The sequence below is a fragment of the Apteryx mantelli genome, chromosome 5, assembly GCF_036417845.1.
Source record: "Apteryx mantelli isolate bAptMan1 chromosome 5, bAptMan1.hap1, whole genome shotgun sequence".
NCBI lineage: Eukaryota > Metazoa > Chordata > Aves > Apterygiformes > Apterygidae > Apteryx > Apteryx mantelli.
Window position 1 is genome coordinate 35980972 of NC_089982.1, and position 24677 is coordinate 36005648.

General features: G+C 39.1%; 2 protein-coding genes across 9 annotated transcripts in view; one reads left to right on the forward strand and one right to left on the reverse strand.

Annotated features, from left to right (window-relative positions):
- Positions 1-3426, forward strand: part of ARHGAP10 (Rho GTPase activating protein 10) — a 153755-nt gene extending 150329 nt beyond the window's left edge. For 4 of the 5 annotated variants that reach the window (XM_013951699.2, XM_013951700.2, XM_067297800.1 and 1 more), the window contains one exon: positions 2172-3426. In XM_013951699.2, the coding sequence (XP_013807153.1) occupies positions 2172-2260 (89 nt within the window). In that variant the 3' untranslated portion in view covers positions 2261-3426. The remainder of the gene's footprint in view (positions 1-2171) is intronic. The other variant, XR_001293905.2, reaches the window with a different exon arrangement.
- Positions 3427-7035: 3609 nt separating this feature from the next.
- Positions 7036-24677, reverse strand: part of NR3C2 (nuclear receptor subfamily 3 group C member 2) — a 229885-nt gene continuing 212243 nt past the window's right edge. For 2 of the 4 annotated variants that reach the window (XM_067297802.1, XM_013951706.2), the window contains 2 exons: positions 21468-21625; positions 7036-10810 (listed from right to left, as the gene is read on the reverse strand). In XM_067297802.1, the coding sequence (XP_067153903.1) occupies positions 10655-10810; positions 21468-21625 (314 nt within the window). In that variant the 3' untranslated portion in view covers positions 7036-10654. Of the gene's footprint in view, positions 10811-12627; positions 13061-15017; positions 15070-21467; positions 21626-24677 lie in introns of those variants that run through there. The other 2 variants (XM_067297803.1, XM_067297804.1) reach the window with 2 other exon arrangements.

Consider the following 24677-nt stretch of genomic DNA (forward strand, 5'->3'; position numbering starts at 1 on the left):
GAGCTCGGTTGCACCTTCCATGTCTACTGTTCTGGGGTCAAAATGCTATTTGTCCCTTGAGTCCAAGTACTCGCCCGTTGTGCATTATATCTGAACATGCTGCAGTGTGCAGAGTTCAGTATTATATTATCATAAAACATCTTTAGAAAGTATTTCTTTTGAAATTTGCTGCTGCTTCAAGCCAAGTGATTCTGTGCAGCTTGATCATTTCTTCCTGTGGGTAAATTTTAGGGCTCCATACAGTGCGATCTCCTCAGATGAGGGCTACCCTCCTTTTGTATGGGCCTTTGACTGATAAACACTAACATGCCAATTTAGAGATTTTTCTTGTGGGCTTGTTTTCTCATTTGCATTTGTCTTTTTTTTTGAGTTTGCTTCCTGTGCTTGTGCTTACTGTGCTTGAGAGACAGGTGACGGGATGCCTTAGGGGAGAGGTTTGGCTGCCCCTTAGAGCCGCTGGCGCATTCACTCCCCGGGGTAGAATTACAGCCACTGTGGCAGAGCTGCTAGAGGGAGGTTTGCGGTGATGTCAGCGCTACAGTTTTTAAATGCATGTGTACTCTGTAATTGGGGAATAAAAATGACAAAGGGAGGGGAGGGCCTGCTAATTATTAATAGTAAGGTAAGTTGCTGTGTGTGCAGAGATACTAAAAGGTAATTTTCTATGAGTTTTCCTTTGGAATGTTTTTATTGAACATATTCATTATAAATATATGCCCAGAATTTTTTTTTTGAATATAAATTATCAGGACCATTTAAAAGCAGTTTTGTTTTCTGAATGTTTAAGTCCCTTGGAGGTATAGCTGTTGTTAAACTGTAGTTTCTAAGCTTCATTGCCTGACAGTAACAACAGTGGGACACAAGAAAAAAAACAGGGGTAGAGGTCTTTCAGGTGCCCAAAGTTCGGGCTTTACAATGTTTTTGAAAGTGAGACTTAATGGTTAAAGGAGAGCAACATCTTTTTATTTCGTTGATTTCTAAAAGGCTGCAACTCATCACATTGCTCAGTGTGTTAGTGTGGTGTTTTAAATAAAGGACTGACATGTCTGGCAGCATGTTCCAGCATTTGTCTGATCTTTTCCCTAAACAATGTCTCTGTAAGAAGCACTATGAGGATAAATTAATATAGTATAGAATATCATAGGTTGCTAAAAGTGTGGGATCATACAATTACAGAGATAAGTAGGTATCTATGCCATACTCTTATAAGAAATTTGATAGGAAGCTTGAAGGTTTTGTAGTCCAGTTTCAAAGAAATGAGGCTGTGCTTGGTTTTTTGTTTCTTTTTGGTGTGTTTGTTTTTATGGGTTTTTTTTCTGTCAAATGTGGTCAAAAATACACAGGAAACCTGACTTCATTAGGTCTGTTACTCACAGTATAACTTGTTGAGTTATTTAGAGTATTAGATGATTTTTTTCTTATTTTAGATCCACTGATACCCTTGCACAAACTTTAATGTTAACAGTGGCAAATCACTTAGGATGGCAGTACTGAACAAGGCATATCTTTCAAGGGCTTTCTTTGTGTTTTGTGAATAGTGTAATGTATTTATATTTCAGAGAGATAATTTCACCATATGAATGACTTAGATTTTGTCCATTGGTCTGTTCCAAGATGTGTAGGTTTATCTGTGAAGAGATGATGCTTCCCTGGAATGAGATCTGACTCATTTCTATTTCCCTGTCATCCTTCACATGCTTAATTTTCATGCCGAGTGACCTGCTATACCATTTTCCTGTGGCTCCAAGCTTCCAGATTCATCAGCCCTCAAGACAAGTTTTTGGTCTCACTTTGCACCCAGCTACTGAAATAGTTTCTGACTGTTTGTTGTGAATTCTGTCTTCTCTCCAAAAGGCTTCTAGGTTTTCTATTATATAAAGCTGTACTTGCTAAGTTTCATGAACTAATTGTTTTCTTCACATAGTATCTTGCACCTAAAGCCTTTTTCACCATGTATACTTACTAGAAAAGTGCTTAACCACCTATACTATGCAAGGATTTCAGTTAAGTTAACCATCCTTATCATCTTTCTTAGCCACATTCTCAAACTGGTCAGTGCAGAAGACTGGATGTTTTTATGGATGTTTTGCATGGTGTTACAGAGCTAAAGCTAAAAGTACTAACTCAAGCTTAAAAAGATGCAGTAAAATTTTTTTCCTTTTCTTTTGTAGTGCAATTTTCCAGAGAACCAGGATGGCTAGAAGGCACACTAAATGGCAAGAGAGGACTTATTCCACAAAATTATGTTCAGTTTTTATAGCTCTGCGCATTGAACGCCAAGAAGGTGTACATGGTATCCATGGATTTTTGCTATAGTCACTTCTCTCTGCTTTTGTGACTGTTTTTAATCAACGAAGAGCCTGATTATGGGTTGAAGATCCTAATCTGTATAAAGACATTAAGTGTTGCTAAATATGAGTTACAAAGAAAAGATTTTTTAAGGGAGTTTGGATTGGGTGGGGACAAGAAAGTGAGATGGGGGGGATAGTTTAAATTTTTAATAGCTTTTTCAATTGTAAAGAACAATTGTGTTATATTTGTTTGCAAGATAATTAGCCTTTGAAGTCAAGCATTTAGTTGATCTGTGACTCAACTATCAGTGAAAGAAGATTTTTAAAAACTTAGTGTCCTGGAGATTATGCATCTATATCCAGTATTAATAGAATATTATTTGGGTTTGGAAAATACTGTTAGGTAAAAAAAGCCATTATGCTGATGATAAAATTATATTTCAAAATGGAAAAGACCATATGGAACAGACATATCAATAAGTAAAATAATAGGTATAGAGACATGACATTTTTCAGATGTCTTTAAAGAACAGATTCATTTATGTTGTGTGTGTGACTTCATTTGTATTATTTTATAAAGATAAGACACATGAACTTTTATTACAGGCCCCTATATGTCATGGTTCCTTTGCTACTCAAAATTACCACTGTAAATGAAATAATAAAATGTTATTTGTTATTTGACCTAAGTCCTTCTTAAGTTGGAGAATATTTTGCTCTGGTTCTGTAAGCTATGATATGAAATAATTATTGGCAACTGTGTGCTGAGTCAGTCACAAGCAGGCTCTAAAATGGATAGGGAACTTTCCTCACTCAAAATAGGCAACTTTGCAAGCCCAAGCTGGAAAAAAAGCAACAGAGAGAATCTCCGGCTAAAATCCTTGTGCGTCCTGGAGGCATCTTGTGTTTTATCAGTTGTCCCTCTGCCAGGCTACTACATGAATCTCCCCCCCCCCCCCCCCAAACTGTAGATTTTAAGGCCTTAATGATACTTCGTAATATCAGAGTCCTCAAGTAGCTGCATCATAATCTGTAGAACTATTTGAGTAGTAACAGTTATCTGTGGTCATAGAGAAAGCTCCCAGAAATCTTGTGGTGTATAAATCTGTACCTTGTGATAAAAATGTTACATGCAGTTTATCATTAAATCTTTTTATTTTCTTCGCCTTTAAATAAGACCCTCTGGGAGGCAGTGGAGGGGAGACAGGAAAATATGACAGGATGACATGTTAATACAGGCTCACTTACTGTTAAATTGGACTCCATGGATTTACTGCAGATATACTTAGCTTGCTAGTTTTTCTAACTAATGTGATTAGTAAACCAGTTAATGGTTAATGGTGCCTTAAGGTTGGGGTGTTTTTTTCCTTAGGATTTAACTCCCTACCATTATTTTGTTCCTTTGCCCAGACTGTATAGACCATTGGAGTATGCACAAATCATTTTCAGATGGAGCAGTGGTGGGCCAAGTCAGTCCGGCTCTCCAGCCTGAAACCTCATAGCTGGGAGGAGTCTGGTTTGGTGTGTTCTTGCTGGATCTGAGCGGGTGACTCTGCTATACAGCTTTGAGGCAATGCTGTCTTGGCATACGCGCTAAGTGACCCCAGCACGGAAGATTACTTTTGGACTTCTGTAAAGGAGATCAAGCTCTTTAAGTAAGTTGCTCCTTTACACAGTATTAAGGAAATAGCTACACCAATAGCAGAGCAACAGACTGCAGGTTTGCTCGCTCAGTTTTGGTCAGATGTCTAAGCAGCATATTGTGCAAAGCTAAGTACCGGGTCGCCTGAGACTACAGCTGTATGAACTAATCTGTGGGCTAAAAGAGGGTTATTTGAAGGCAGAATGTTGTTTTTGTGGCCACATTCTGTTTTCGTGGCTACCAGTTGGTGAAAATGTTTGAAAAAACAGGGATAATGTAAATCTTTTTTATTAGCGTGGTAGGTGTGGCAGGTAGGTATGCTGGCCCATCAGTTAGCGAAGCTGGGATAACTTGAAGCTTTGTAAGTCACTTCTGTTTTGCTTTTCTGTAAAATGCACTGTGCATGTTTGATGCTGGTCTGGCTGCTGCCTTCCAAAATGCTCAGTGTCATTCTTGGCTCTTGTGCTGTTTCACTTGCAACTTTTTTTTTTAAGTGAAGTCGTTTAAAAAGGCAGATACATAGAGAAAGAAGAGACTTTTTTTCAGTGTCTCTTCAACCCAGTCCTGTGACCCTGACTGCCTTTAGGTGAAATGTTTTGAGATTCCTGTTACTTCTGGAGCCATGTGGAACCCACAGAAGAAGAAGAAAACGCTTCTACTGAGAAATGATACACTGAGCAGAGGTAATACTAATTCAAACTTTCTCACGTCCCAGATTTTGTTTAAAAGCAGTGGTGCAAGCTGAGCCAGATCTGATCTGGCTTTCAGGTTAACCACACTGCCTCTTAAGAATTTAGCTGTGGTAGTTACTACATGGCATAAGGTTTTCCATGTCAGCCCAATCATGTTCATACTTACGCTGAGTACAGACTTGCGCAGCTGAGTAGCCATGCCCCATCGCATTCTTCCTTCTCACTGTTAAATAGTCCTGTAAATGATGCCCTCGTACTTGAAAGCAGAGATTTGAACGTAGAGATTAAAGGATGCTTTTTTTTTTTTTTAAGCCAAACACCCCCCCCCCCTCCCCCAGTCCTTTGACATTCTTGTTCTCTCTTCTGATGTTGGGCCTTAGTGTTTGTCTCCCCTTCTTGTCTCGCTTTCCTATGGTTTGGTAGATTTGGGAAGGCAGAATAATGCAATGTTAACTTGAAGTAGGAAGGATATGAAATCAGTTATGGAGAAAGCCAGCTAAGGGTTTTTTCTTCTAGCCTGCCAGCAGGCGTTGTCACTCTCAGTGATTTCTGGGCTAGCTCAGACCTCCCAGCTGGTTTACTGACTGGCGACCTGTTGTTGTTGTTTCACAACTGTGGGTACGGTTGTGGCTGAACCTTTAGGTACAGTTCTGCCCCCCCCCCAGCCCCTGGCCATGTGGGTGGTCACTGGGTGACCCCCTCACCCTGGGGATTAAGGTCTTGGTGCATTTGCCAGACAGTGAATGGAAAAGTCGAGCCTCCTGACTGTTTTGGAGCAGTAGGAATTTGCAGTATGTGGTGTCAGCCACGGGATAGTGCTTGGCTCCACTCCTTGGCCAGGCAACATTTTCACTTTATTGTTTCCCCTTGGGTTTTTCAGGCTGCTGCGTATTGTTAATGAGGGTCCTCCCTGATCTGCATGACAGGTTTCCTTCTGATGCCCTGTCTTTCACTAGAGTGAAAGACAGATCTCATTGACATGTTCTCTGCCCTGTAATGAAAATAAGTATTCCCGCTACATTGCTTATAGCTTTTGTTAGCTGAGCTTCTGTAACTGCATCATGGAAAAGACTCGGAGAAATTTGCCCTGCTCAATGCACTGGTCCTTGTTCCATTTCTCTTAGCCCAGTGCACAATTCTGCCTGGTTTGCAATTGAAAAAAATCTATCCCTTGTTGACAGAGGGCACACGTAAGCTGCAAATGCACCGGTGCTAAGCAAGTTTTAATTGACAGTCTTCACTGAAGTTTCACCTTTTAGGCCTTGGACATAGTTTTCTGCATAGGAGTCCAACAGTGTGCCCTGTTCTGCACTTGCAGTAATGACCAGTAAGCACCACATAAACTTCATCCTATTGGTATCTATAATTAAAGCATCTTTTTTAAAGTAAAGTATGGCATGTTTTAACCTAGCAAAATCTTTAAAATGGAAGGGCATTTTTACTATTCTCTGCCTTACTGCATACTCAGCACAAACTTCCACTCTGTGGAGATACCTGAAACAAAGCAGTGCCCCAGCTTGAGGTCAGATTGCAAGTTCCATGTTGTTTTTAAGTAGTGAAAGCATTTTCTCATTATTAGAACAGCGGATGACAGATACGTTGCCTTCTAAGTATATTGGAAGTTTTTCTTAACACTGCTGATCCTCTATATTCTTTCCTGACAGTTCAGCTAACAGAAAGCAGACACAAGATTTTTTTGGAAATAAAAGTTTGTGTAACTTGTTAGTAAAAAACAAATTGCAGTTAAATGGGGGTCTTGCACGACAGACACAGCTTCATGCAGCACTCTGCAGCAACCGTCTGCGACAGTGCACAGAACGAACAAGCACAGCAAGAATTGTCTTTCCCTTTTAGCTAACTTTTTGTTAATATAATTGAAAAAGACCTGACTCTGAGAAGGCAGTTTGATTTGTTGCCTTGAGAAATGTTGTGTATGTAAAAAAGACAATCTATATGTCCATGAGAGAAATTTTAACCTTGCTCAGTAGGTCTCACAACACTAGATGAAGTGAAACTGGAAGGCAAACGTGAGGATATTGAAGATGATTGCTGTTTTTTTTCTCTTCGAGTAGGATATTCTGTGTGTGTGTGTTTGTGTGTGTGTGTGCACGTGTGTAATAGTGTCAGCACTTCATTTGGAAAACAGTTGTCCAGAGTAAGTAAGTGAAGCAAACTCTCCAAGGCATTTCTTACACTGCAGGGTGAGCAGCTGCTCTCTGGCTAAAGCCCATTATATGTGCATCGATAAGCTAAATGAATAGGTTGGTAAACACCAAACAAATTTTGAGATGTAGGAAGATGTTATATTGTTAGTTATTTTATGTTGTCTAATATTGTTTGGAAATGCATAGAAGCTTGTTTCTAAGGAAATCACTGCACCAGCAGCTAGCTGAGATTAAAGTGCAAGAAATACTTGCAATCAAACCAGTTTAATTCATGTATATTTGTACAATTTATATAAAAAAAATAGGTACTTGCAGACATTAACATAAAGACCAAACAATATTTTCTATTTATTTAAAAAGCTTTAAACATACAGAAGCAAACCCCTAATTATAAATGCATCATTATGCATAGATTTTACTGTTTACACCATACTGCTGGCTGCTTTTATTTTTCATCCAGGAATCTAGTTAAACTCCAAGAATTCTTAAACATTTCTCTGAGCTTCCTGGCCTCAGAACTGCTGTCTATTTTATCAAGTCATTGACCTCCAGCTGAAAACATTGCTCTAAAAAAAGAAAAAGTCAAATCTTTAATAAACAATTAAAAGTGCATTAACTGTAGAATTGTTTAATTTCATAAATGTTTAAACAAGTCAGTGAAAAACACCACCCTGTGAATTAGCTTTTTGCATTATTGATTGTAAAGTATCTTTTTAATAAGATTTTGATATTGCAAACTTTAGTCTATTTTATTTTGTGCAACTCTTCAGTTGCACACTGTGTAGTATTCCTGAAATACCCACTGCAGTACATTAACACTATTTTACATTTTTAACTGTGTATACAATGCTCTTGCTGTATATCCCCATTCTTTCTTACAACAAAATAATTTATCTCAATGAACAGAAGCCCACTTTTAAAAGATGTTTTTAGTTTGTCTTGTATTTTGCAGGAGACAAATGCCTATTTCATTCTAAACAAATTCAAAATAATATAACTTTTGGTAGCTAAAAACTAGTTTTTTGTTTTTTGTTTTTTTTTGCTGTACAGGTTTAGATAAAAAAAAGTGATGGCTATTCTGCTTAAGTGTCCTTGATAAGAGAATACTGCCTCTTACAACATCTATATCCAATTTTATCTATTACTTCAATGATCTCTACCAAAAAATAATAATCAATGAATGGTTTCATAAACAACAGGTGATTAAAGTAAAGGATTTATTATAATCTGCTTACAGTTGTTTTGCAAAGACAGACATACGTTTTTGCATAAAGATATAAATTGCTTTTTAAAACTAATTTAGTGTGTTTAATTATATGACGTTTCTGTGAATTATGAATTGTACCAAACCAAGATTAAAAGTAATAAGGTACAAAATAAGAGCAAACAGACAACAATTTGGACTGGGACAGGCATTTAACAGTGAAGTGTAGAATATGGCTTTGCTATTTTAATCAAGCAAAGTACTTTGAGACAGGAAAGGAGGCAGTAACTTTGTTAATATAAAAAGCTGCTGCAGACTGTATTCGTCCAAAACCTGGCTTTGAAATTTTCTATTTTAGACTTAAAAAAAAAAAAAAAAAAAGGGTAAATGAAAGGATGGATGTGTGACTATTCCTTTACTGTAAACAACCAGTCTGCATGCTGTGTATCTCATGTTGGAAGTTTGGCTTTCATATTGCTGTGCAGAACAGTATTTGAAGATCTGCCTATGAATTAGACTTCCAAAATGCAAATAATATATGTATGTATATATTTATATATAAAAAACCCCTCTCTGAATACAGTCTTTACAGATTACCCATTGCATAAGGCAGGTGTCATTTAAAAAGACAAGTAGCACTGACTGTCTTAAGTGCACCAAAGCACACTTCAAAATTTTGAATCAGAAAGGGTACATAATTTTTATTAGACCACCATTTAAAAGAAATGCTACATTCTGACTGGTCAAGAGACAACTATAGCTCAAAAATATCAGTGTCACCCAGAGAGAACACTATGGATTAGGACTCTGAAAAACCATTCTATTTAAATTAGCATATGGTAGCAACAGTGAGCCTCAGAAAAGTTCACCTGTCCTCTATTCTACCCCAAAATTCTGTATTTGCTTATAAATTGTGAAACAGTGAAAATCACCTCAAAAAGTTTTTCTTTGCAGTTTACTCTAGAGAATACATTCTTGAGACAAAATCAGACCAACTGAGTTGAACTTGTAGTGTGAACACTTGTTTTTTCAGATGTATTCTGGTTATTACAAAAATTCTTACAAAATTAAACATGTTTTGAGTTTATCACTAAAAATTCTACTCAGCTAATCTGCCCTTATCGGTACCTTACCATCGCTCCTCAGCAGTACAAATCTGTTCAGTATACTTACTGGAATGATCTGCATGTTCCCTTCATCATAATCAGAAATGGCCAATCTGAAATAATAATCTGACCTTTTAAGATGTTGTATGTATTCAGTAATCAAAGGAGAAACAAACAATTTGGGAAACCTTAATAAAAAAAGAAAAATCATTCAGTGTCTTAGTCACCCTTATTCCCCTGAGAGAGAGAGAGAGAGGGAGGGAATAGAGGGCAAGAACTCTCTATATCATTAAGCTGGCAAAAGCTTTGGGGATACTGTAATTTGTCTTGTTAAATGAAACCTCTGTAAAGTGGCAAACACAACATAATGTAGTTTCCTACAGAAATATGAAGCAGGATTTCTAAGATGTGCTCAAGTCACATACACTTGCAAGCGCGAGACAAAAGGGAGAAAAATATAGAGGAAAAGAGAAAGGCTTAAATAAAACTGAAAAAGGTTAAGTGTGGTTATTTACAACAGATACTGTAGGATGGTAAATTAGATATGATGCTAAAAAAGGCACAGCTTTCCCTTTCTTAAATACACTGTAAACGGTTCATTATGCATGCAGAACATTTCACTTTACAAAAAAATTACCTTGTTTGTTTAGACAAAGATAGTACTTAAATAGTCTCCAGCAAAATAGAGTTCTTTCAAAAATACTTTCCCATTCATCCTATTAACCATTAAAGATTTTTGTCTCATTTACAAAAGTTCCTTACACCTTATTTCAGGTCCTTCACAATTTATACATACAGCAATGTACAGTACAGCAAAAGACTGCAAAAAATTATTTGTAAAGCCAGCACAATAGATACTATAAATTGATACCAGGGCATTTGTTTTCACATTTTATCCTCCTTAATTAAATAGTAAATGGACACTTACTTAACACAGTGTATATCAGCTATGATGGGATAATATGGGATAACAAATGCCACAGGTGGGGATAACAGAGTATTCCACACCAAATGTTCTGTTATTACTTTACACATTAGGGTTGTGTGTGTGTGTGTGTGTGTGTTCGTGTGTGTGTGTATGTATATATAGTTTTTGTTTGTTTTTCTTTTTTTACAAGAAAAGAATATTAATGCCCCATATTGACTTTACGTTTTATGTGCAAACCAAGGGTAAGCTTTAAAAAGTTCTTATTAGTTCTTGAACCCTTTTAAAACAAGCAAACAATACCAGAAACTACATGGCATATTTAAAACTCCATCTGTTAAAATATCAAAATCAAAGAGTTATTGACTAGATATGGCTTTTCATCCAGAGGATCAGGAACGTTTTCTAAATGTTTTAGGGTAAAGGGGTAATTTCCAAACATCTAGGTCTTGCCAAATCCAGGTCAACTGTCTTCCATTCCCCAAACCTTTCACATGATTTTAGACTATTCAGAGACTGCTGAACAAGTGTAAATAGCATGTTTAAAATATGGTTTCTTGGGTCCTTCATGGGTGTGGAATAACACAGGGAAACTTAAGGCAAAGTTCTTCCATTTAAGACATTTTCTATCACTTCCTGTGAAAGTACAGGGGCTTGGCATTCCCAGATTCCACCTTTGGTAGCTGGTCACTGATGATTTCCACCAGCATGGCTGGAAACTCTACTTTCAGTGCCTGAGACTCTCGGAAGGTGTAGAAACAGAATTCCAACAAGTCACTAACAAGCTGAAATACAGAAAGAAACAGTTCTTAGGAAAAATGCACAGAATTCTGCATACAATGGCTTGTAATAAAATATATAATAGTAAAACATAACATATAATAATGGATAGTACTAAGAAATGATATCTTACTCTAACTTGGTAGTCCATTACAAGGGTTAAAAATCAGAACTCAAACCAAAGAACTCAAATTCCAAAGTGCTACCTAACCAGTTACAAATCAGATAATGAGGAGAAACCAAGATATCACAGATTTGATTTTTCAGCGTAATTGCTTTTCCTTTCACTAACAGTCAATGGGCCACCATGAAAAGTATAGGTAAAGTCAATGAAAATAAAGCCTTCTGCACAAGGAAAAAAATCTGCCATACATTATTATATCCCTAAATTTCAGCTGGATACATGCTCATTAAATCAGATTATTTGGTTAACTTCAGTGCACTCTGCAGAGGCCACAACTTAAAGCTGCCAGAGCAACTAATGATATAGGCTTAACAGAATGAATATGGTGTCACACTGTAGCATTGTGGGTTTTATAGCATCACAGTCATACGAATTTGTTCATGTGATAAAACTATAACATTTCTAGTCATATATAAAGTTTTTTATACACACACACACTCTCACTCTCTCTCTCTCTCTTTCTTATTACTACCCATCCAACTACAGAGGCAGTATTTAGAGAAGTATTTCTTTTTAAGACACTTGAGCAAGTTCTCCATTGTTGTGTTGAGGGCTAACAGCACACTCATGCTTTCTCCCAATCTATGAAGTACAATGCTGAGGCGAAGCCTGGAGTATAAGAGAATTTTAAAGATAAAAATTTCTGAGTAGTCCCTCAGTGACCAAGAAGGAAACTTTAACACCACAAGTATGGAGCTATCTATTAATGCATGACTGCCAGCAGAACAAAACTGCACCTTATACTTAGCACTGGCAGTCCTTTGGCTTATTTCAGGTGGCAAAAGTTGTCACAGATCAAACCATATCAAAGTTTTCCCAAATGGCACCTGACAGCTATTTAGTAATCCTAATAAAGGCACTCTCACCAAACTCGCATTCCTTCAAAGAGGAATGTAAGTCAGAACAGTAAATGGCCTACCGGTACCATCAGCTGTTTTACGTGTGGGGAAAAAAAAATACCATATATCTTAAAAACACCAATAAATTTACTCCAACTTCTACCTTGTCTCAAATTTTGTTCTTCTCATTGTCATTTTTATAAGTTACAGCTCCTCATTTTGGACTATGCATTATGAGAACCTTAATCACACTGCAAGAAGTAAACATTAACTTTGGCTTTTGCACATTTTAATTTTTTCATCTGTCTGGTGCTATTTTCTCCACACAAAATTGCAAACTGCAGCTTATCTTTGCTGTAAAACAAACACGCTGTAAGAGCAAGAGAATTCTGAAGGCCAGAGGACCTTGTTCAGCCTCACTGCTCAGGGGATTATTTTTCTAATTTAATAATAAAACATGGCAAAGCAATCTCACAGCTCAGCCTACGTGTATGCAAGCTTTTGCTGTGTTAGTTTTACATAGTGTTTTGTTACAGTCAAGAAATACTTGTTTATGATCTTTAAAAAGATGACAATGTCATTTCAAAAATAGTTTTTTGTTTGGTGTGACTTACAATATGTTGGAGCCATTGTAATCTTTCCTTTAGCAAAATGCAGTGCAAGTCATTTGAGAAGCAAGGAAGTCAACCTCTGAGGCACTAGTGAATGGCAGGTGCCTAGGTTTCGCTTAGCATTATTATTTTCCACCACAGCTCACCAAATGATTGCCTGGTGCTACTTCACTGAAGAAATAGTAGAGCCTGTGTTATTTAGAAAGTCAAATTTTATGTCCTGCTTAATTTTGCTACCTTCCGTCTTTACAGAGCACTTAAACCATTTCTGCTTGTGTAGTTTATCAAATACAAGTCTGTTGTATCATTTCTTAAATGAGGAGTTGAACTCCCCAACAAAGTCCTGGTTAAAGATATAGTAGGTAAAAGTGTATCTCTGCAAGGCTGGAAAAAAAATTGCAAGATAGCACAGGCAACGACAGACTATCTCCTTGTGTAATGGATGATTTATTGTCAGTATTTTCACAGGTGTTCTTGAAAATACATTAAGAATTTATAAACAATGTGCAGGAAGTGCTGGGATCACTTCAACACATGCCTAGTTCTGCTTCTGAGCCCTGCAGGAGTGTGTCTGCTAGCGCGTTGTTCGTTCCTGATGATCTAGCACGTCACCAGGCAGTGCTGATTAATTACATAGAGATGCATGCTAAATAAGTAGCATAGACATAATTTTGTTTTTAAGGAAAAAAAATGCTGATGTTCATTTTAAACACGTATAGCCATTAAAAGGAAGCTGTTTCTGTCTATACCGTATGCAGAAAATGTTCCAAACGTACACAAAAACAAAAGAGGAAGAACGAAGGCAACTGCCTCACGGTACACATCCACTACACGCTCTCCGCCCAGCACTTAAGCAAACAAAATGAGGCCTCACAGCATAACGCCACCTTGGTTGTGACCTGCTAAGTGTCCTGCTTTTCCTAAACGTGAACATGAGTAGTTTGACATCACTGAAGGTAAGCGATGGGGCTGGGGTGGGCCCTGTCAGGATTTGCCCACCCAGCCCTTCTGTGCTGCTGCCTCACTTTCTCTGAAATTCAAGCTAACTCCTGCCTCAATACACTGACTTTTGCACAGCTAATTTTTTGGTGAGGCCTTTGAAGCAATGCAGTAGGTATCCCAGAAAAGCCTATGAGGAAACTATTAATTCTGCCTTCATAGGAAGCTTTTAGTAGTATTCAGTATATATACAGAGAGAGAGCTGATGAATATGTGGAATAAGGGAGAAATGAAGAATACTGACTAACATTCATGAAGACAGCATAATCCATGCTATACAATAAATGCAGCAGTCCCATAGGTAAAGCACAAGATGTGATCATGGATACTGTCGTGACACATGCCCATTACAAGTATCGCTATAGAGGAGCAAAGGTTAAGTTCACCCAGCAATTAAAAAAAAAATCTAGAACTTCCTATCATGTGATACATGGTTTTGGAACCTTAACGATAATGTATTTTACACCTATTTAGCCCTCTAAAATTTTTGGCCTTGTATGAATTGACCTTCTTATTTGTGGTAACTTTATAATTTCTGTTACCTTTTCTTAAGCAGTTATCAATTTTAACATATTTAGTAATAACTACTTTAACAAAACAACAGTATTAAGAACTCAGAGTTGAAGCACACCCTATGTTTAACAAGGAACACTGGACTATGGTCAGAAACTTTTAAACTGTAGCCTTAAAAGCTTTACAGGTTTGGGGGTTGGGGAGGTATTTCTAGCACTACTTAAAAAAAAGATTAATGTAGGAGAAGCAAAGGCCAGCTCAGAGGTACTAAAATGTAAACAATACTATAAGGTCAGCTAGAGAAGGCTGTAGAAATAGTAACTACTGGGAGAAGGAAGACTGAGAATTAAGCAACAAGCAGTGCTCTTCTGCGTGCTTGTTAATAGATCGTTCTTCCCTGCCCTGTCTGGGAACCTTGGCATGAAGATGCACTGAAGGGATGAAAAATTCAGGTTCCATAGGTGATGTTAATTTTGACATTTGAGTATCTGCCCCTGTGACCCAAACAGCATTTTTTTGGTGCAGTTTTGATTTATAACAAGTAAATAATTTAGCTAGTCTTTTGCTTTAAAAGAGAAGTTCCCTTTCCAATAAGCTAGCAAATGAAAGATCTGCTTGCTTTCATAATATGTAGGCTCTGTCATCACAGTCATAGCAATTGACACACCATAGGTTGCAAACGGTCTCTAACTCAGTAAGATAATGCAAGCTATCTAGCACCTCTCCATTTGGCTTACAATCTTTCTGTATCAAATATACTGCTGGTTTTTCTTCTTCAAAGGACTGTAAAATCAGTGTTTAAGAATTCATACCTACATTTTATCTAACGGTTCCTACCCTCTACTTCTGGGAGTTCATACTGGAAATGCTGACAGCATCTTTAATACAGCGTGTGAAAGGCAACACTATAATTAAGCAGTGTGAATGAAAGCACCACCATTTTCACAAATCGTGCCATAGTGACTAGAAACTTACTTTTACAATCTCTGATTGTTGTAGTTACTGAAACACTCTTGAAGCGTTACAGCTTAGCTGAGCACAGACAGCGCAGGGAAGGCCACCACTACAATAATTCCCACTTCTTCAGGATGCGCGCAACCAGGACATCCTTCCTACAGCTGGATTAGGTAGTTGTTCAGCTCACTGTGGAGATGGCAGTAAAAACTGGCTTTGTATGTAGGTGGGACCGAAACTCCATGACCTCTTTTGGGGAGACAAATACCACTAAATGAATTAACATTAACTCTGATGCCAGGATCCAGACACAAAGGTCTGAATTCTTACTTCCACATCAGCTGGGTGACAGTAAGACATGGCAGCTCTTCTGGAGGCAAGATTATCAGCTGTTAGCTATAACCCTTTATCACTTCTGTCATTAATTATTAATCATTCTCTCATCACTACTCTAGTGGGCTGCATTTAAATGCTTTTAAGGCTACAGTGGTCTTTGTAATTCTGAGATCTGTACTTTTTCAATCTTTGCATTTGTATGCTGTTTTAAATGCCTCTGAGAAACAGCAGTACTAAACAATAACACTCTGTTATTAGGGTGGGATTTCTATGAAATGGACTTTTTCACCATACAGTTCTTTAAAATCAGAAAAATGTATCCTTCAATGAAGTCCCTGAAGTTAACACAGTTATAACAACCCTCAAGTACTTGCAGTAGTTTTACAGCAACACAAAAATTAGATTTTAGTTTGGGAATCTCACCATGCCCTTGAATTTTCAGAAACAGTAAAAACTGCCTCATTTGCAAGGATGCATATTTCTGTGCCAAATTCGCTTTCTGACTACAAAATCTCTAGCAATCTCTGACTGTGGTATGGAAGTCTACAGTCACTTCTCTAACATGTATCAGGAGTATCTTTGTGATTAAGCCTACTGATATAGCAATTAAGACAATAGTTGAGTAACAACACAATGCTGAGTAACTTCTTGCTATTATTAGCTAGTTATTACTGATAAAGTCTCAGTGTTCTCATACAAAGACGCCACTCCAGAAACCTTCACTTTTCCCTTTCAGAAATGCACACCTGCCTTTTTCTACCAAACAACCGTGTGCATGGGTAGACAATCTTACAGCTCCAAACTATGCAAGGGCACAGCCTCGAAGGCTTACTGTATTGAGCCAGGCTCCCTGAAAGGACAAGCTGCTGTCAGTCAGCTGAGCAGCAGTATTTTACTTCTTGCTTTCAAAAACCTGCATGTTTCAAACTGAGCAGGAGCCTACTGCCCTGGTAAGGAACAAGCACCAAGCCGAGCCAGCCAGTCTCCTTCCCCGGGGCGGCTAAGAGCCCTTGCTGAATCTGAGACCACTGCAATCTTCCACATTTCCCCCTTCAAGCAGTGGATGCAAAACTCATGTTTTAGGATTGACAAGGTTAAGGAAAAACATTGCCAGACAGGTCTTGCTACTCCATTAAAACCTATATTACTCTTCTCCCCCAGTCTGAAATGTAAATTAATTATTACTCTGAGGGCTCAGGAGGTAAAGTATTCCACCTTGAGATGATTCATTTAGCCACTCTGATTCTTAGAGGTCTGTATGTACCCTGGTGTCACAGTGGCTAATTTCTGCTTGCTCTGTTCCTTATAAAATCTTGAACTCTTAACCCAACAAGTAAAGCTTCACATAAAACACAGGGGGAAAGTCCAAGGAATGAAGCCTCTGAATCCACCTAGGTGTAGGGGTTAGGCACTCGAAGTACCTAACCTGAGCAAACATGGAACCTGGTTCTGCCCAGGCAGGTGCTTTTTTCTGATTAGGAGATACCTTTTTTTTTTTTCTTCATAAACATATGTACAGGGAAACCACAGCACTCGCAACTAGTCTAGTGCTTAACGCCTTGACAGGATGCGGAGAAACCTGAGTCAAACTCATTTTGTGCACTCGGCAGAAGCGTTCAAACTGCAGTACCGTGCACCGCTGATGTGCCCTGAGCCCTCAGCCAGCATAAATTCTGGGCAAGTCTCCCCCAGGCTCTCCTGCTGAGAAGAGGGGAGTTCTGGTCCTCACCCAAGAAACATCTACTAACATATAGAAGAAAAGATCCAACCAAGAGAAACTGAGCAAGACAACCCTCAGACTACATAGGGAGCTGGGAATACATTTCTCACATAACAGACACGTATTAGCTACCACAACACACAGGTACGCACACTCTTATATCGCTCTTGTTTTCTGTGGGGGCCACACAGGGATTAGGGCTTGGATCTAGCCTCTGCGTAATCAGAGAAAATGCCTACTTTGAGAATTTAGGTACTGGAACTAAACAAGGCTCCAAACAGCTCATCAGCTGTGGGACAAAACACTGGCAAACCAGTAGCGGGAATAAATGCACCCAAAGGTGTTGGCAACAGCTGAGGAGCTCATCTGTGGCTACGTATTTGTGGGACTAAGCACCTGCAGAGGCACATTTGCATGTACTGTAGCGGGCCCAGGCAACATACCCCTTGAGGATCTGTGCCCTTCTTCCCCTTGTCAGCTTTTCTCAGCGAGTGTAATCCTGGCTCTTTCAGCCTATGGAAAGATCCACCTCAGCTATAAAATATTCCCTTCAGGAACCATAAAAAATTAATTATTCAGCAGCATGAGCCTTAAAGAATTTATTTTTGTTTGGCAGAAAACATCAACAAGCAAATGACAGTGCAGTGCTCTGCCTTGCCAAGACAAGGGGAGGTTCACATTAGGGTTTAATGTCATGGCATCAAAACAAAAGCCCTCTTAACTCAAAGTCTGTTTAGTATCAGCCAGATTGAAACCAAATTCAGCTTTTGTTCTGCAGACTGCCTGACCATACACTAAACTCTACATATGAAATGAGGCTTGCCATGCAAGATACAATCCTTCCTGCCAAAGCCAACAGGAGATGTTGAGGAGGATCCAAATGAAGTTTTTGATACCATGCGTAATACATCTGTTTCTAATGTTCCTGCATGCCATTTGTCTGATCACATAATACAGTTCACCTACAACCAAATACTGTCTATCTCTCTTGCTGAAATGTGCATGGCCATTCATGGGCACAGGAGCGAAGCATTCACATTTTGGGTGAAGGAAACAGATCAGTTGTCCTTGCTGCCCTACAGTTCTGAACACGTAATGCTGCTTCATGAAATGATTAAAGCAGGCCTGTCACCACAGTCAAAATAAAATCCCTATGAGAAGGAAATGATATTGATTATGTTGTTGCCCACAACACTCACAAAGATCCCTGCGCTAGGATCCAGCTATACAAGCACGGCTGAGCTGCAATGCGCTAACAAGGAAATGACACCAGTCAGCTCATCTCTGTCGTCTCATACCACGGGAGAGGAAAGGCGCACGGCATAACCCGACCGACATCGTCAGCTAGCGCCTACCGTATCAGAAACCACTGCTTGCACGCCCCATCATGCAAGAAAGGCACATTTCAGGGCACGGGAGTGCTACATAAAGCAAACAGCAGTCTGCAGAAATGCTCTTAATGCTGAGTGCAGGTGTGTGCACACGTGTGTGTGAAACCATGTTTATTAGCCTGTCTGCTCAGGATGGACTTTGATCTCTTATTTTTCGTTTTTGCTTTTTGTGCTTGGTGGCTTTATGGATCATTAAAGAAAGTTGCTGATTTTTTCAAATATTTAAGTGCCTACCTGGCCTTCTTGAAAATTGCTGTTTTCCTCACCTCGGCACTTTTCTACCTGCACATATGTTCACTGTGTGGATGAATGACATAATACACTGAGCAATGTAAAACCATCGTTTGGGTTTTTTTCTTCCTCATGTTATATAAGCCAAGCAGACTGTAATTTGATATTCAGACATGCTTTTATTTCACAAGGTCCTCAGAAAGACTATTTAAAAATAAGACTGATTAAAGTGTTAAGGTGCCAAGAAGCAGCATTCTCTTATTGTGCAGTGCTGTACCCAGGTAAAGCGAACTCCACAAATGGTGAGACGCTGCTTTGCTCTGACGAAAATGCTGGAGGCAGCAGGAGGACTGAATAAGCATGAATTCAACCCAAGTCCCTTCGGGCTTGTGCTGTAAATGCCAATGCTGTAGCTACAGCAGCATATAAACGTGGGACTTCAGCTCTAGTTAGACCACTCAGCACCAAATATATTCTGATCCTTTAAAATCATATGGAATAAGTTAAAAATACAGAGGTGCCAGCTGAAAAGTGTTCCTCCTATACTGAAGATTTTAGCAGAAAATTTGCATTTACATTGATAAAACTGAAAAATGCTGCACTAAGAGGTAGAGGGGGGAAAAGAGTAATTCTCAGTTCTCATTAGTATTACCACTGCTCTAGATTTATTCTGATAAGATTTCAAAAACTGAAAGCGAAAAATCAGTTTTAAAGAGAAAAATAAACAAGTGCCTTTGTTGAACAAGTCTCAAGTAACATCTCTGAAAGAAAGCACTATTGTGTAGACAACTAGTCTTTTTAAAGGAGAATGCTGACAACAGGACTTTCTTTAAGAAGTCCTGTATTATAAAGTACTATATTAACACAAAGGTAATGTAAAAATAGCTTAATTAAAAATTAAATAAAACACCAGAGCAGTCTGAAGGAGTGTTTCCTCTGGTTAGTTCAGCTCCCAGTGGTTAACAGTGCTGTTTTGGAAATGTTTATAAGACGCTGTAGTATTCTTACTAAGTGTGATTCTATCATCTGGTCACTTTTAGCACACAAACACATCCATCGTAAAAAACAAATCATAGACACTGCATATTTTGAAGAGGATTAGAAAACTGTATAAATGCAGGGGTTTGTTAACTGCCTTGAGGTTCAGATGTGAATATCTTGCACATGATTTTATCACCCATCCCCTTTTCTTTCCGCTAAAACACTACAACTTCCTTTGTTGGCACAGAACAAGTGAAACCTGATCTCTGAAGAATGAGCTATTACTGCAGTACTAATAATACTCTCTCTGCCTCCCACTAAGATTTTCAATGTTTTAATGAACAACAGAACAATATTTGAAAAATAATTCCATATGTACATTCTGTAAACAGACCTCAGGCTCTTATACGGCTTTGACCTGAAGTGCACTGTACTGTACTGTCTCTACAAAAATGAAATGTAAGTTGAGTACAAAGAAGTACATTTATATGCAGACTCTGAAAGCAAGTGCTGTAGTTTCTTCCTGAAGCAAAGTTACTTTTCTGCCCACCTAAGATGGCGTTGAACAGTTTGTTTTTTTGCTGCACAGTTTACCAGTTTTTCCTGGGAGGCCATTCATGCATGCTACCGGGTTTCAGCCTCTGCTCACCGGACTCCTCTGTTTTACCCAAACGGTGGTTAAAGCTCTCTCTGGCCCCAGCAGCCTCCCACTACGTGCCACACAGCGGCACAGCTGCAGAACGGACGGTGCAGGGCCTGCCCATCCTCGCCAGTGGGCCAGCGCATGGACCTCTCCCTTGGAGGCAGGAGACGCATGCTGGAAATCCCTCATGCTGGGGAGGGCACTAACATGGGGTCTCTGGCTGCCTGTGTGGGGAGCGTGACGTGAAGGGGGTGAGGGATGCGGGAGATGATGGAGTGTCCTGCTGCCTCTAGCCCCATTGGAAAAGAAAATGCGGAGTCATGTGCCAGGGCTATAGGTGCGCTCCAGGGGGCTTCCCGTACGGAGACACCCCTGCAGCCGCTCAGAGCCACATGCATAAGATCTGGAGAAGGATATTTCTGCACTTACCACTTTATTAGCTAGGACCGGGTTGTTCCCAGCTCAACAGCTTGGCACTATGGACACCCATTCTGAAATCTCAAGCTAGTCCCATGCACTAGACACCAGCCGCAACCCCTCAGAGCCCCTCTAGGATGAGGCACCAATAGCCCAGGTGTTTCAAGACCAAACTTTTAGTTTCCCAAGTCAATGACCACATCTCGCACCAGATGCATATAAAAGACAAACCTCACACTGAAACGAGACAGGAAGGTAGAAATAACCTAACAATTCAATGAATTTTACACTTGAAAAGCTCAATTAAAGCTTCAAATACCAAAGATGGCTCCAAAGTCTTAATATATCTTTTAAAGTCATCATTATTAGAATCACAGCTGTAAAAGATGACCAGATTAATTCAACACTTACAGCACATCACCATATTAGATGCATGACGCATGAATCCTGCACCTTTTGTTGTGGAGCGACTTGGGGGCGCTCCGCGTGGCGTACCTGCACTATGTCTAGCTTAGGGTCAGAGTCTAATACCATTTCTCCTGTAAAATAGCCTCTAATCCCACAAATTTTGACCTATACTGACATTAACAGGATCACTGGAGGAACACACTACCATTTAACAAAAGAAGAAGGCAGCAGAACCCAGCCCTTAATGACATATTTTCTTATTTTAGTTGGCAGCTGTCCTTAAATTTGTCTGCTAACAACTTCTCTCAAATGTTGCTTTAAAAATGAGGATTTTTTTTTTCTCCCTGTGAGTTAACACAATTAAAGACTGCTGGTTTACCTTAATGGAGAGATTTTTGCTTAACTTGTCTGCACTCCCTGAGGAGTTATACTTACATCATGCATGGAGTCAAGAAGTTTAGTCAGTTGGTAGAATCTCTGCCAGCTTTGCCCAGAGTTACTTGGACATTTAGTTACCATCTTCTTTAGTTCTTTAATGTAATTTGCCCTCATTTCTTCAAATGCAGCTTGGCTTTTGAGACCATCCTTGGGAACTGTCATTAAAAAGACAGTCTTATATTAATATTAACTGTATTGCTTATTCTTTTGATGTGCATACTTAAAAGTTACACTAGTTAATGGATGAAAGAATTAAACCTTTAAATAACGTCCATTATTTTACAGACATTGGTATGGAATCAACAATATCATACAGATTTTCAAGTGATTTAAGCATCCTCTCCAGATCTGTGATTGCAAAAGGTTTAGCTGAGGCAGAGGACAAGATAACATCTCCAAAATACAATACATGCAGTCCTCACACTGAAACTGTTTTTAACATGACCCAACCACAAAAAATAGCAGATGGATCAAGAATATTTCTTTAGAAGTTGAAGACGTGATTTATCATTTTTAAATGATTACCCACACTTAGGGGAAGGAGGGGAAGGTACAGAATCACAGCTGTTATGTGTGGAAATGCAAGAGCAAGCTACATGTTTTTATATCACCAAGTAACATCTAAATTTTTTTGAATGTTAGCAAGCATCTGCATGACACCTAGAACAAACAAAGCCATTATTCTGCATTAAATGGAAGACTATTTTCCAAACAGGAATCCTGACCCAGTGTTTGACCATGACATACAATTGCAGCCTTTAATAAAAACATTTCTAATGTCCTAAATCCTCATCTACCAAAAGGATCATTTCACAAATGGGCTAAAAACAAATAGGTTTGGTACTTTCTACAGTAGCTGACTTCAGCAAGGGTAACTACACAAGCAAATATACTGTTTCTTTACAGACTGCAAACAGCTTTTCACTCTAATAGGTTCTGCACCAAACAGGTGGTGTATCAGGCCTCCAGGAAACCCTTGAAGAGGTTACCAACAACATTATGCAAAATGTTCTGATGTTTTAATACTTGGATTGGTCAAATACTGCTTAACCATCAAATATACTCTGCATCTCTTAATGCTAGTCCACAGAAGGAAAATAAAATTTTACACTGTACAGGAGTGAGTTTATTTTCTAAGAAAGCTGAAAGCTAAGTCAAAGTAAGCTAAATGGAAGGTCACTTAAAAAAAAAAAAGAAAAAGGTGACCTTCCAATTTCACTTATTCTGACTTAACATCTTGACAGAAATTGTCTTGTTGATCTGTTCTCTTTGAAATCCTAAAAACTGCCTTCTATCTCATGAAATCACATAAAAAGCATGTAACAACCACCTAAATTGCTTAAGTGGAGAAGTGTTAAGAAAGAGCACCAGTATCTTCTAGCTGACTACTAGAGCAATTTAGCAACGGGAAACAAGGAGGAGCTCTACCACTACATGACCAGCAAGGACTTATCCAGTGCTATATAGGGAGGCACAAGGAAGAATCTTTAGAAAAATCCTACAGGGTAACAGTGCCAACCTGTCCACCACTTGGTAAATATTGCCATTGCTCTTGTCTATTTACATTTGAAATTCTAAATTCCAAATCTTTCAATCAGTCAGTTGACAGAAAGAAGAAATGGTCTGAAACAGATTTGCAAATACAGTCCAAGCCAAATGAAAATAGAGACACCAATCAAGATGAGCAAGGCCACCGGAATATACTATGGCCTTTACACAAAATGCAAGGGCTTTACAGTTTCTTTAATATTTACAGGTCTGTATTCCTGTATTCCTAAATGCTGCTTAAAACTGTGAGTTAGAGCCATTTTTTCATTGTCTACTTCTATGTATTTTACTGCTCTGCCTGAAAATTATTATACTATCATCCCAGCCAGATTATTAAGACAAAAAGAAAGAAAGACCACAAATAAAGAGAACTCAGGCAAAACATGAAATTCTGGAGGTTTGCCCAGTGTTTCTGATTTTACTTATTAAATGCAGCAACGCTTTTGGCAAGCTCCCAAAATCTATGGTCTGTGGAAAGCAAGAAAACAATTGAGTTGTAATGTGTGGTTTCTTCCACATGTAAAAGGAGTGAAACTTCCTTGATGTGGTCATCATGAAAGTTTCAAAATAACTTGTACTCTGCTCATCATGATTCAATAAAAAATTTAAATTAAAACGAACCTGATGTTTTCTATCATAATGTAGTATCAAGGTACAATTATTAGAAATTAGGTTTACTGCTGTTCACATGACATTTTCTGGGTATTATTATTGTCTTCATTTCCTTTTTGCTCTCCTTTCTTTCTCTCTTTTACATAGATATCCTGGATCTCGCAAAACAACTATTTTTAGTAGGTTTTCTAGTGACCACGGTGTGCATTTCAAACGGAACCAGCCAGCTGAAGTTAACTGGCTAGGCTGATCTCACCTAACAGATTCTTATAATGACTAAAGCCATTAGTTAATATTCTCAAGAGGGCAGAATAATAAATACCTATCTTAAAGAGATAATGCCACATTTTTAAAATGCCTTTAGTTTTTTTTTCAAAAGATTCTTCCCGTATTGGGCCGATTAAAAAGCAGCAGAGCCATATCTCCAATCTGTGCATGTTCTCAAGATCATTTGGAGGGCTAAATGCCCCGGAGCACATGGACATTAAGAACTGCTAGCCATTTCTGGGAAGACGAGAGGCGACCGCTTTCAAAGAAGCCCATTTACCCAAAACCTTCCCTCAGGAGCACCCCAGACCCCCTGGGCACACATCACCATCACACTCACTGGCTTGGTGGAGGAGGAACTGGGGGTCAAACCCTCCCCGTCCTGGGCGGCCACTCAGATGGCTGGGACATAAGGGCACTGCCTGGCCCATGCCAGCTCTCTCCTGCCATGGTGCCATTGCTCCAGGTAAACTGGAACGTTTCAGTGGCAGGGAGGGAGGGGGGAACAAGACAGCCGAGCCCAGAAAACTTACAGCCTGAGAAGGTTTCTGTTACTGGATCCAAATCCCCTCCAGCAGGGATGGAAATTGTACTGTCATGTCCTCCTTCAAAGGCAGGCACTTCAACCACAGAGCCGTGGGCTGGGTGGGACGGGGTGAGGTCAGAACAAAAGACATGACAGACAGGGAGAAAGCGCCTGTCCTACCGCCTCACCTGGAGTGGCTGCCACTCAGCTTTGCTGGATGCTACAAACCCCTTTGCAGGCATCTAACCCTGCCT